This window comes from Alosa sapidissima, chromosome 18, assembly GCF_018492685.1.
Source record: "Alosa sapidissima isolate fAloSap1 chromosome 18, fAloSap1.pri, whole genome shotgun sequence".
NCBI lineage: Eukaryota > Metazoa > Chordata > Actinopteri > Clupeiformes > Clupeidae > Alosa > Alosa sapidissima.
This window is the reverse complement of record NC_055974.1, coordinates 30,720,900-30,733,399: the sequence shown is the minus strand read 5'-3', so window position 1 is coordinate 30,733,399 and position 12,500 is coordinate 30,720,900. Positions and strand designations below refer to the sequence as shown.

Below are 12,500 nucleotides of genomic sequence, written 5' to 3'. Positions count from 1 at the left end.
TTGCAATGTATACTGTATATGTGTGTATGTGTCCCAGGTGGAGTTTGAGGCCCACGACTCCTACTTTGAGAAGAGCGTCCCCATCACTGTATATAAATGTGTAATTGTGTATGTGTCCCAGGTTGAGTTTATCACTGTATACAGTATAAATATGTAATTGTGTGTGTGTGTCCCAGGTGGAGTTTGAGGCCCATCACTGTATATAAATGTGTAATTGTGTGTGTGTGTCCCAGGTGGAGTTTGAGGCCCACGACTCCTACTTTGAGAAGAGCGTCCCCATGACTGTCCACGTGTCTGTGCGCACCGCTGACACCAACGCTCCCAGAGTCTCCTGGAACATGGGTACGTCTGTCTGTCTTACTGTCTGTGTGTGTGTGTGTGTGTGTGTGTGTGTCTGTCTGTCTGTCTGCCTTGTTTGTTTTGTGTGTTTGTGGTTGTTCTGCGTTGTGTTTGTGTTTTTGCTCTAAGTGATGTTTGTGTGTTAGTGTGTTTCTGTGTTTGTTTGTGTGTTTGTTTGTGTGTTAGTGTGTTTGTTAGTGTATTTGTGTGTTAGTGTGTTTGTGTGTGAGTGTGTGTCTGTGTTTGTTTGTGTGTTTGTTTGTGTCTTAGTGTGTTTGTGTGTTAGTGTGTTTGTGTGTTTGTTTGTGTGTTTGTGTGTTAATGTGTGTGTGTGTGTGTGTGTGTCTGTTAGTGTATTTGTGTGTTTGTGTGTTTGTGTGTTAGTGTGTGTGTGTGTGTGTGTGTGTCTGTTAGTGTGTTTGTGTGTTTGTGTGTGTGTGTTTGTATCTGCTCTGTGCTGTTATCAATAACCTTTAGTGTTGTTTGGCTGGAAACCATAATGTTCCATTTATAAAGTGAAGTGCAGCCATCTGCTAATAATTTGTAGCTTCATTTACTAAAGGGCTGCCATCTGCTGATTGGTTTAATTAGCGAGGGAGTGGCCTCCCTGTCCAAGGGTCATTAATACCATGTGGATGCTATAGCTATGGGGGGGGGGGGGGGGGGGGAGACACTCATACGAAGATATATAACAAACACACACACACACTCACACACACACACACACATACACACACACACACAAACACACACACACACACAAGCCATGTTGATGCTATAACTCAATTAAACCTGGGTGGCGGAGGGGGCGGGGTACTCACATCACACACACACACAAAAACACACACATAAACAGTCACACACACACACACACACACATTTAATGCCATGTTGATGTAACTTAGTGATGCCTGGGGGGCTAGTTTTACGTACAGCCATAAAGAGCAACTTTCCCTTCTTACTGCTGGACCAGCCACAGCCCCACACAACACACACACACACACAAACACACCGGACACACCACACACACGCATGCACGCACACGCACGCACTTACACACACACACACACACACGCCATGTTGATGCTATAACTCAATTAAACCTGGGTAGCGGGGGGGGGGGGGGGGGGGGGGGGGGGGGGGGTACTCACATCACACACACACGCACACACACACACAAACACTCACACACACACACACATAGACAGTCACACACACACACACACACATTTAATGCCATGTTGATGTAACTTAGTGATGCCTGGGGGGCTAGTTTTACGTACAGCCATAAAGAGCAACTTTCCCTTCTTACTGCTGGACCAGCCACAGCCCCACACAACACACACACACACACAAACACACCGGACACACCACACACACGCATGCACGCACACGCACGCACTTACACACACACACACGCCATGTTGATGCTATAACTCAATTAAACCTGGGTAGCGGGGGGGGGGGGGTACTCACATCACACACACACGCACACACACACACAAACACTCACACACACACACACACACACACATTTAATGCCATGTTGATGTAACTTAGTGATGCCTGGGGGGCTAGTTTTACGTACAGCCATAAAGAGCAACTTTCCCTTCTTACTGCTGGACCAGCCACAGCCCCACACAACACACACACACACAAACACACCGCACACACCACACCACACACACGCATGCACACACATGCACGCACGCACACACACACACACACACACACACACACACACACACACACTGTGAAAAACTGTGAGCAAATATAATAAAACCAGACCTGTTTGTGCAGTGTTTGTGGGGCTGTTTGTGGGGTGGTTTGTCATGTGGGGTGTTTGTGGGGTGGGGGTGGTTTGTGGGGTGTTTTGTGGGGTTGGGGTAGTTTGTGGGGTGTTTGTGGGGTGTTAGTGGGATGTTTGTGGGGTGGGGGTGTTTGTGGGGTGTTTGGGGGGTGGGGGTGTTTGTGGGGTGTTTGTGGGGTGGTTTGTGGGCCGTCACAAGGCGCTGCATTAAAACGTGTCTCTGTAAAGAACATGATTGTTTGGTTTGTGACAGGCCTCAGTCTGCTAGAGGGACAGTCTCGCCCAATCACGTGGGAGCAGCTGCAGATCGTGGACAATGACAACCCCAAAGCCGTGCGTCTCATCACCGTGGACGGACTGCAGCACGGCAGGCTGACTGTCAGAGGTAATGTGTGTGTGTGTGTGTGTGTGTGTGTGTGTGTGTGTGTGTGTGGTTATGAAGGTGCTGAAGTCATGCCTGTTTCTCCCTCTCTCTCTCAGGGGGCAAAGGCTTCATGTTCACCATCAGTGACATCAAGGCTGGCGTGGTGCGCTATCACCATGACGATAGCGACACCACCAAGGACTATGTGGTGTTCCGCATCACGGACGGCATCCACCACACACGGCACAAGTTCCCCATCAGCGTCCTGCCCAAGGACGACAGCCCGCCGTTCCTCATCACCAACACGGTGCTGGAGCTGGCCGAGGGTCAAACCGCGCTGCTGCGGGGCTCTGTCCTGCAGGCAGCCGACACCGACTCCAGCGACGACTACATCCTCTACAACGTCACACTGCCACCCCGCGCCGGGGAGATCATGAAGATGCCGGGGCCTGGTGTCACAGGTCAGTTAGCATGCTAGCAAGATCAGTTAGTATGCTAGCAAGGTCAGTTAGCATGCTAGCAAGATCAGTTAGTATGCTAGCAAGGTCAGTTAGCATGCTAGCTAGGTCAGTTAGCATGCTAGCAATGTCAGTTAGCATCCTAGCAAGGTCAGTTAGAATGCTAGCAAGGTCAGTTAGCATCCTAGCAAGGTCAGTTAGAATGCTAGCAAGGTCAGTTAGCATCCTAGCAAGGTCAGTTAGCATGCTAACAGGGTCAGTTAGCATGTTAACAGGGTCACTGATCCACCTAGCACACTCCCTAACCTTGCTAGCATGCTAACTGACCCTGTTAGCATGCTAGCAAGGTCAGGGAGTGTGTTAGGTGGATCAGTTAGCATCCTAGCAGGGACAGTTAGCATGCTAGCAAGGTCAGGGAGCGTGCTAGGCAGATCAGTTATTATGCTAGCAGGGTCAGTTAACAGGATGGCAGGGTCAGTTATTATGCTAGCAGGGTCAGTTATCATGCTAGCAGGGTCAGTTGACAGGATGGCAGGATCAGTTATTATGCTAGCAGGGTCAGTTATTATGCTAGCAGGATCTTACTAGTTCTAACTGTGCTGTTGGTGGTGCAAAGTTTGTGCAATTTCTCAAGTCTCTCTCTTTCTCTCTCTCTGTCTTCCAGGATATCCTGTGTCTCGCTTTCTCCAGAAGGATCTTTTTCACTCAGTCATCTACTACCGTCACCTAGGCAACGAGGTGTTCGATGACTCCTTTGAAGTGGTGCTTTCAGACTTCCATGACCCACCAAATCTCTCAGAGCCTCAGGTTAGAACACACACACATGCACACTCATTCGCCCAATCTCTCTCTCACACACACACACCCCAACCTTGTTCTGTGTTTGTACTATAGGTTGTTGTGATCGTCATCATCCCTCAAACACAAACACACACACACACACATCCCTCTAAACCCTGTTCTATGTTTGTTGTGTCTTGCAGGTTGTCGTGATTTTAATCAACCCTCACACACACACACACACGCACACAGTTGCTGTTATCAACCCTCACACACACACAGAAACCCCTCTTAACCCTGTTTAACCTTATTTACTTTTTTATTGTTTACTTGAATGTTATGTTTGTCTGTGGACTTAAATTGGTAGAATATGTCTTGTCTCCACCGTGGGATAGTGAGAAACGTAATTTTGATCTCTTTGTATGTCTTGGCATGTGAAGAAATTGACAATAAAGCAGACTTTGACTTTGACTTTTCTGTGTGTGTCATGTCGTGCAGGTTGTGGTGATCGTCATCAACCCTGTACCTGACCAGCCTCCTAAAGAGGCACCAGGTGTAGTACGACACCTGTTCGTCAAGGAGACGGAGGTGATCCACCTGACGAAGAAGGAGCTCCACTTTATCGACCAAGAGTCCCCTGACCTTGAGCTCACCTACACGGTCACCACACTCCCCTTCTTCACCAGTAACTATGGGTATGATAATATCCCCTTCTACACCAGTAACCATGGTTACGATAATATCCCCTTCTACACCAGTAACTATGGGTACAATAATCTCCCCTTCTACACTAGTAACCATGGTTACGATAATATCCCTTTCTACACCAGTAACCATGGTTACAATAATATCCCCTTCTACACCAGTAAATATGGGTATGATAATATCCCCTTCTACACTAGTAACCATGGTTACGATAATATCCCCTTCTACACTAGTATCCATGGTTACAATAATACCCATTCTACACCATTAGCTATGGGTACGATAATCTCACTTACATGATCACCACACTCGTTGTAGGCCTACTATTTAAATTAAAGATAAGATAAAATAATTTCATTGAGCTGCACTTTTTACTCACACAGCCTTTCCTCGCCCCGCCCGCTCTCTCTCGTAACGAGCCCGCTGCTCCTCCTCTGCATGTGCATTTAACTAATTATTCACGATTGTTGAAGGATTGTTGTTGCCACATAGAAGCACTGCATAGAACACAGTGGGCTAAATTGCTATTAAATCCGCTTAGCATCGTGACCATGCTGCACAAATTTGTTCAAAACTGCTGCATTAAAGTTAAAGTAAAGTCTGCTAAAGTCTTATCACAACATAGTACATTGAGGAGACTAAACTAAGTTAAGTTACAGTATGCAATCAAGCAGTATTTCAAAGCTAACGTTAGAATACTGTTTGGATGTCAAGTTTAGCATGCTTACTTGCAGTTGCTTGTATTCGTTACTCATGCAGGGCTCATTTTATTGACTCTGAATGTTTGCAAAATCCCGATGTAAATAGAAAAGTGTTTTCCAAGACTCAAAAGTGCTTGTCCAAAGGAGAAGTACGAACCGTTATTTAAACTAACTACGTTATGAATTGCATCCACACATCAGCAGCCTTTTAACTGTGTTAATGTTAATTGCAAGGATTCCCACACAAACGTCTTAAAATGACAGGCACTCAATTAGACATACACTACTGAACTTTATTGAATGCTACCTCTGACTAAGAATGCATTACTTTGCACTTGTATAGTCTTTTATTTTGGAATCTTAAGAGCAATAAACATATATTGCAATGTTTTAAAATGTTGTAAATAAACATGTATAAGTTGCTATTAGTGAATTAATGGGGAGATAATCGATAATCGAATCGAAATCGAAATCGATCGGACTGAAAAAATGAATCGTTAGATTAATCGAAGCATCGAAAAAATAATCGCTAGATTAATTGTTTAAGGCGAGACACTACAGGTGAATAGGGTAAAATTTTAAAATAATAGACATCACCATGAAACTTCCTCAGTTGATTACTTACACAAGTATGAACAAAAAATGTATTACAAGTTTTTGAAATTGGAATGTCTAATTATGCAAATTAGGCATTCTCTCATTAAATATGCGCACATTCGCATATATTTTCGGTAGATAGATCTGAACATATGATGAAGCCAGGTGCAAAATTATTTTTTCATTTTGTTTGCATACAAGATAAAAATAAATTTACAGAGGGATTTCAGGATATCTGCTTTCATTACCTAGGAAATCAGAATATACTGTCCATAGCCTTAAAAAATCGATTTTTGCCATATATTTTTGAATAAAATGTCACATAAATCAGGCCAGGAATGATTTATTAACAAATCCCTCTGTAAATATCTTCAGAGCACTGCTAAGTGTATATCTGGAAAGTTTGGTGTACATAGGTGCTACATAGGCTGAGATGTATCTACTGGAAAATGAGAAAAACTCAATTTGAGAAAACAGCCTTGGAACACAGACAAGAGATTCCGTTCTCAGCCTAGACTCGCCTTTGAACTTTCGCGATTGGTTGCGGTTACAAAGGAAGTGTCCATATTTGGATAGTACAACGTCATGCAGGAAAAACAGAGCTTTCCAACGGTACTACACATGTTATGTTTTGTAGCACGGTCGCGGTAGAGCATGAAGACTAACTTTTGATGAATTTAGGAGAAATATACAGGCGCGAGTAGACAAAATGTAATGAAATAAACACCTAAATGTGTAAATCGGGCTTTGTTGTTGTAGTAGTGTGAAAGAATACATGCTAAGGTAGCAAATTAGCCCAAAATCTCGAAATTGACCAGTTCATGAAAAAACGATGTTTTCACCTGCCGTGTCTCGCCTTAAAAAATAATCGTTTATCCCAGCCCTAGTCCCATGTGATGATGGTCCTATGTGATGACAGGTCCTATGTGATGATGGTCCTATGTTATGACAGGTCCTATGTGATGACAGGTCCTATGTGATGCCAAGTCCTATGTTATGATGGTCCTATGTTATGATGGTCCTATGCTATGACAGGTCCTATGTGATGACAGTTCCTATGTGATGACAGGTCCTATGTTATGATGGTCCTATGCTATGACAGGTCCTATGTGATGACAAGTCCTATGTTATGATGGTCCTATGTTATGACAGGTCCTATGCTATGACAGGTCCTATGTGATGACAGTTCCTATGTGATGACAGGTCCTATGTTATGATGGTCCTATGTTATGATGGTCCTATGTGATGACAGGTCCTATGTTATATGTGATGACAGGTCCTATGTTATGATGGTCCTATGTTATGACAGGTCCTATGTGATGACAGTTCCTATGTGATGACAGGTCCTATGTTATGATGGTCCTATGTTATGACAGGTCCTATGTTATGATGGTCCTATGTTATGACAGGTCCTATGTTATGCTTTGAACAGGAGCCAAGACGCTGGCAGGTTGTTCCTGGTTGACAGCATCCCAAAGTTCACCAAGGACCCGGATGCTCCAGTCCTCAGGCTCTTCACTCAGGTGTGTCCGCCCGTCTTTATTCCTGACTGTCTCGAAACCTGCCAGGTGTGTCCGTCCGTCTAGGTGTGTCCGTCCGTCTAGGTGTGTCCGCCCGTCTTTATTCCTGACCGCCTAGGAAACCTGCCAGGTCTACAGGCGAGCATAGGATACCAGACTAGAACTTATAAAACGCACATATCTACTTCTAAGCACTCTACGGCAATAGTAGACACACTGTGTGTGTGTGTGTGTGTGTGTGTGTGTGCAGCATGCTGTGAACTTCTTGAAGGTGGCCTACATGCCCCCCATCCTGGACATCGGGCTGCACCCGCATCACGTCCAGTTTGTTCTCTCCGTCACCAACCAGCAGGGCACCACTGTCACCGGCATCTGCTTCAACGTCACCGTGCTGCCCGTGGACAACCAGCCGCCACAGGTAATACACACACCTGACTACCCACAACAAGCCGCCAAAGGTGATACACACAGCTGACTACCCACAACCAGCACCACAGGTAATACACACACCTGACTACCCACAACCAGCCGCCACAGGTAATACACACACCTGAACAGATAATACACACACCTGACTACCCACAACCAGCCGCCACAGGTAACACACACACCTGAACAGATAATACACACACCTGACTACCCACAACCAGCCACCACAGGTAATACGCACACACCTGAACAGCTAATACACACACCAGACCACCTATAACCCGCCACTACAGGTAATACACCTCACTACATTCAACCTCAACCAGCCACCACAGGTAATACACCCACACCTGCCCACCTACAATCAGCCACCACAGGTAATACACACACACACCTGTCCACCTACAACCAGCCCCCACAGATAATACACACACCTGCCCACATACAACCAGCCACAACAGGTAATACACACACCTGCCCACATACAACCAGCCACCACAGGTAACATTTCAAAGTCAAAGTCAGCTTTATTGTCAATTTCTTCACATGTTCCAGACATAACATTTAACTACCTACAACAAGCCACCACAGGTAATACACACCTGACTACATCTAACACTCCTCTCCACCTACTTCCCTCAGTACCTAAAAACAGGTGTGTGTGTGTGAGTGTGTGTGTGTCTGTGTGTCTGTGTGTGTGTGCGTGTGTGTGCGTGTGTGTGTGTGTTGCAGGTGTTGACCAATTCATTGCGCGTTGAGGAGGGGGGTGAGTGTTGGGTCAGTGAGGACCATCTGAGCGTGTCTGACCCAGACTCCAGTGAGGAGCGCCTGAGGGTGCAGGTGAAGAGGCCACCCCAGCACGGAGCCATCCAGCTCAACGGCGCCCCCGTCAGGACAGGGCAGGCCTTCACCCTGCTCGACCTCAAGAGGCTCAAAGTGAGGTCAGCCACCCAACCAAATACTTTACCGTCTGTTATCTGGGCTCTGTAGAGTGGCCGTAGATTAGCTATATGAAGAAGAGTGCCACATAGCTAGTTAACTGTCTGTTATCTGGGCTCTGTTGAGTGGCCTTAGATTAGCTATATGTTATCTGGGCTCTGTTGAGTGGCCTTAGATTAGCTATATGAAGCAGAGTGCCACATAGCTAGTTAACTGTCTGTTATCTGGGCTCTGTTGAGTGGCTTTAGATTAGCTATATGAAGCAGATCGCCCCACAGCTAGTTTGTGCATAAGAGAGGATGGCGTTTCTCTGAGTACTTGTGTTGAGTCTGCTTCTCTGAGTACTTGTGTTGAGTCTGCTTGTGTTGGTCTGTGTACTGTGTTGGTGTGTGAGCACTAGTGAGCACTACTTGTGTTGGCCTGTGAGCACTAGTGAGCACTACTTGTGTTGGTCTGTGAGCACTAGTGAGCACTACTTGTGTTGGTCTGTGAGTGTGAGTGAGCACTACTTGTGTTGGTGTGTGAGCACTAGTGAGCACTACTTGTGTTGGTCTGTGCACTGTGTTGGCCTGTGAGCACTAGTGAGCACTACTTGTGTTGGTCTGTGAGTGTGAGTGAGCACTACTTGTGTTGGTGTGTTGCAGGTATGTCCATGACGGCTCAGAAAGTGTGCGTGATGACGTGGAGTTCATCGCCACAGACGGCAACAACACTGCAGAGTTTGTGTTGGACATCAAGGTACATTACTAAACACACACATGCACACATACACACACGCACGCACACGCACGCACACACACACGCACAAAGAAATACTGACAGAAACAGAGCATCTCCAGCCCAGTGCTCACATATGTATCTAGTTTAGGTTCTGTGGTCACATATGTATCTAGTTTAGGTTATGTGGTCACACATGTATCTAGTTTAGGTTCTATGGTCACATATGTATCTAGTTTAGGTTCTGTCCAGTGGTCACATATGTATCTAGTTTAGGTTATGTGGTCACACATGTATCTAGTTTAGGTTCTGTGGTCACACATGTATCTAGTTTAGGTTCTGTCTAGTGATCATCTATGTATCTAGTTTAGGTTCTGTGGTCACACATGTATCTAGTTTAGGTTATGTGGTCACACATGTATCTAGTTTAGGTTCTGCCCAGTGGTCATACATGTATCTAGTTTAGGTTCTTGTCCAGTGGTCACATATGTATCTAGTTTAGGTTCTGTCTAGTGATCATCTATGTATCTAGTTTAGGTTCTGTGGTCACACATGTATCTAGTTTAGGTTATGTGGTCACACATGTATCTAGTTTAGGTTCTGCCCAATGGTCATACATGTATCTAGTTTAGGTTCTTGTCCAGTGGTCACATATGTATCTAGTTTAGGTTCTGTCTAGTGATCATCTATGTATCTAGTTTAGGTTCTGTGGTCACACATGTATCTAGTTTAGGTTCTGCCCAGTGGTCACACATGTATCTAGTTTAGGTTCTGTCCAGTGGTCACTTATGTATCTAGTTTAGGTTCTGTCCAGTGGTCACACATGTATCTAGTTTAGGTTCAGTGGTCACATTGAATCTAGTTTAGGTTCTGTGGTCACACATATATCTAGTTTAGGTTCTGCCTAGTGGCCACACATGTATCTAGTTTAGGTTCTGTCCAGTGGTCACATATGTATCTAGTTTAGGTTCTGTCCAGTGGTCACATGTGTATCTAGTTTAGGTTCTGTGGTCACATATGTATCTAGTTTAGGTTATGTGGTCACACATGTATCTAGTTTAGGTTCTTGTCCAGTGGTCACATATGTATCTAGTTTAGGTTCTGTGGTCACACATGTATCTAGTTTAGGTTATGTGGTCACACATGTATATAGTTTAGGTTCTTGTCCAGTGGTCACATATGTATCTAGTTTAGGTTCTGTCCAGTGGTCACTTATATATCTAGTTTAGGTTCTGTCCAGTGGTCACACATGTATCTAGTTTAGGTTCAGTGGTCACATTGAATCTAGTTTAGGTTCTGTGGTCACACATGTATCTAGTTTAGGTTCTGTCCAGTGGTCACACATGTATCTAGTTTAGGTTCTGTGGTCACACATGTATCTAGTTTAGGTTCTGTAGTCACACATGTATCTAGTTTAGGTTCTGTCCAGTGGTCACATATGTATCTAGTTTAGGTTCTGTCCAGTGGTCACATACAGTATGTATCTAGTTTAGGTTCTGTGGTCACACATGTATCTTGTTTAGGTTCTGTGGTCACACATGTATCTAGTTTAGGTTCTGTCCAGTGGTCACATATGTATCTAGTTTAGGTTCTGTGGTCACACATGTATCTAGTTTAGGTTCTTTGGTCACATAATATGTGTCTGTGTGCAAATGCAGCCTGTGTTTCATTAGAAACACACAGCCATATTCCACTAGAAACACAGATTAAATGAAAGCTAATATCACTGAATTAGGAACACGGACTAAATGAAAGCTAATCTCTTTGAATTAGGAACACAGACTAAGTGAAGAGCTAATCTTGTTGAATTAGTAAAGACTACATGAAAACTAGTGGGACTTCATTAGAACCATCTGGGATAACTAAGTGTGATTCTGTAGGCAGTGTACATAGTAGAGCGTCAGTAGCAATAGAGTTCTAATGGGTTCTGTTGTGGTCTGAGTGTACATAGTAGAGCGTCAGTAGCAATAGAGTTCTAATGGGTTCTGTTGTGGTCTGAGTGTACATAGTACAGCGTCAGTAGCAATAGAGTTCTAATGGGTTCTGTTGTGGTCTGAGTGTACATAGTAGAGCGTCAGTAGCAATAGAGTTCTGATGGGTTCTGTTATGGTCTGAGTGTACATAGTACAGCGTCAGTAGCAGCAGAGTTCTAATGGGTTCTGTTGTGGTCTGAGTGTCATCAGTAGCAGTAGAGTTCTAATGGGTTCTGTTGTGGTCTGAGTGTACAGTACATAGTGCAGCGTCAGTAGCAATAGAGTTCTAATGGGTTCTGTTGTGGTCTGAGTGTACATAGTAGAGCATCAGTAGCAATAGAGTTCTGATGGGTTCTGTTATGGTCTGAGTGTACATAGTACAGCGTCAGTAGCAGCAGAGTTCTAATGGGTTCTGTTGTGGTCCGTGTGTCATCAGTAGCAGTAGAGTTCTAATGGGTTCTGTTGTGGTCTGAGTGTACAATACATAGTGCAGCGTCAGTAGCAATAGAGTTCTAATGGGTTCTGTTGTGGTCTGAGTGTACATAGTAGAGCGTCAGTAGCAATAGAGTTCTAATGGGTTCTGTTGTGGTCTGAGTGTACATAGTAGAGCATCAGTAGCAATAGAGTTCTGATGGGTTCTGTTATGGTCTGAGTGTACATAGTACAGCGTCAGTAGCAGCAGAGTTCTAATGGGTTCTGTTGTGGTCTGAGTGTCATCAGTAGCAGTAGAGTTCTAATGGGTTCTGTTATGGTCTGAGTGTACATAGTACAGCGTCAGTAGCAGCGTCAGTAGCAATAGAGTTCTAATGGGTTCTGTTGTGGTCTGAGTGTACAGTACATAGTGCAGCGTCAGTAGCAATAGAGTTCTAATGAGTTCTGTTGTGGTCTGAGTGTACATAGTAGAGCGTCAGTAGCAATAGAGTTCTGATGGGTTCTGTTGTGGTCTGAGTGTACAATACATAGTGCAGCGTCAGTAGCAGTAGAGTTCTAATGGGTTCTGTTGTGGTCTACTTGGAGCCTTGTTTCTTCTTGTCGGACCCGCTGTGGTGCTGGTTTATTTTCTGCATTCTGTTCTGTTCGCAGGTGACGCTGGTCAATGACGAGGTGCCGGTCCTCATGCCAGGCCTGAGGCCGACACTGGACTGCGCCGAGGGACAGGAAGTGGTCA

General features: G+C 44.9%; 1 protein-coding gene across 5 annotated transcripts in view; it reads left to right on the top strand.

The window, feature by feature from the left end:
- The window catches only part of frem1a (Fras1 related extracellular matrix 1a), an 82,263-nt gene that overhangs the window by 41,177 nt on the left and 28,586 nt on the right, over positions 1-12,500 (top strand). For all 5 annotated transcript variants that reach the window (XM_042069973.1, XM_042069974.1, XM_042069975.1 and 2 more), the window contains 10 exons: positions 234-342; positions 2,403-2,534; positions 2,630-2,974; positions 3,636-3,778; positions 4,250-4,446; positions 7,187-7,277; positions 7,525-7,692; positions 8,436-8,644; positions 9,287-9,380; positions 12,416-12,500. The exon at positions 12,416-12,500 is cut by the window's right edge and continues 168 nt beyond it. In XM_042069973.1, the coding sequence (XP_041925907.1) occupies positions 234-342; positions 2,403-2,534; positions 2,630-2,974; positions 3,636-3,778; positions 4,250-4,446; positions 7,187-7,277; positions 7,525-7,692; positions 8,436-8,644; positions 9,287-9,380; positions 12,416-12,500 (1,573 nt within the window). The remainder of the gene's footprint in view (positions 1-233; positions 343-2,402; positions 2,535-2,629; positions 2,975-3,635; positions 3,779-4,249; positions 4,447-7,186; positions 7,278-7,524; positions 7,693-8,435; positions 8,645-9,286; positions 9,381-12,415) is intronic.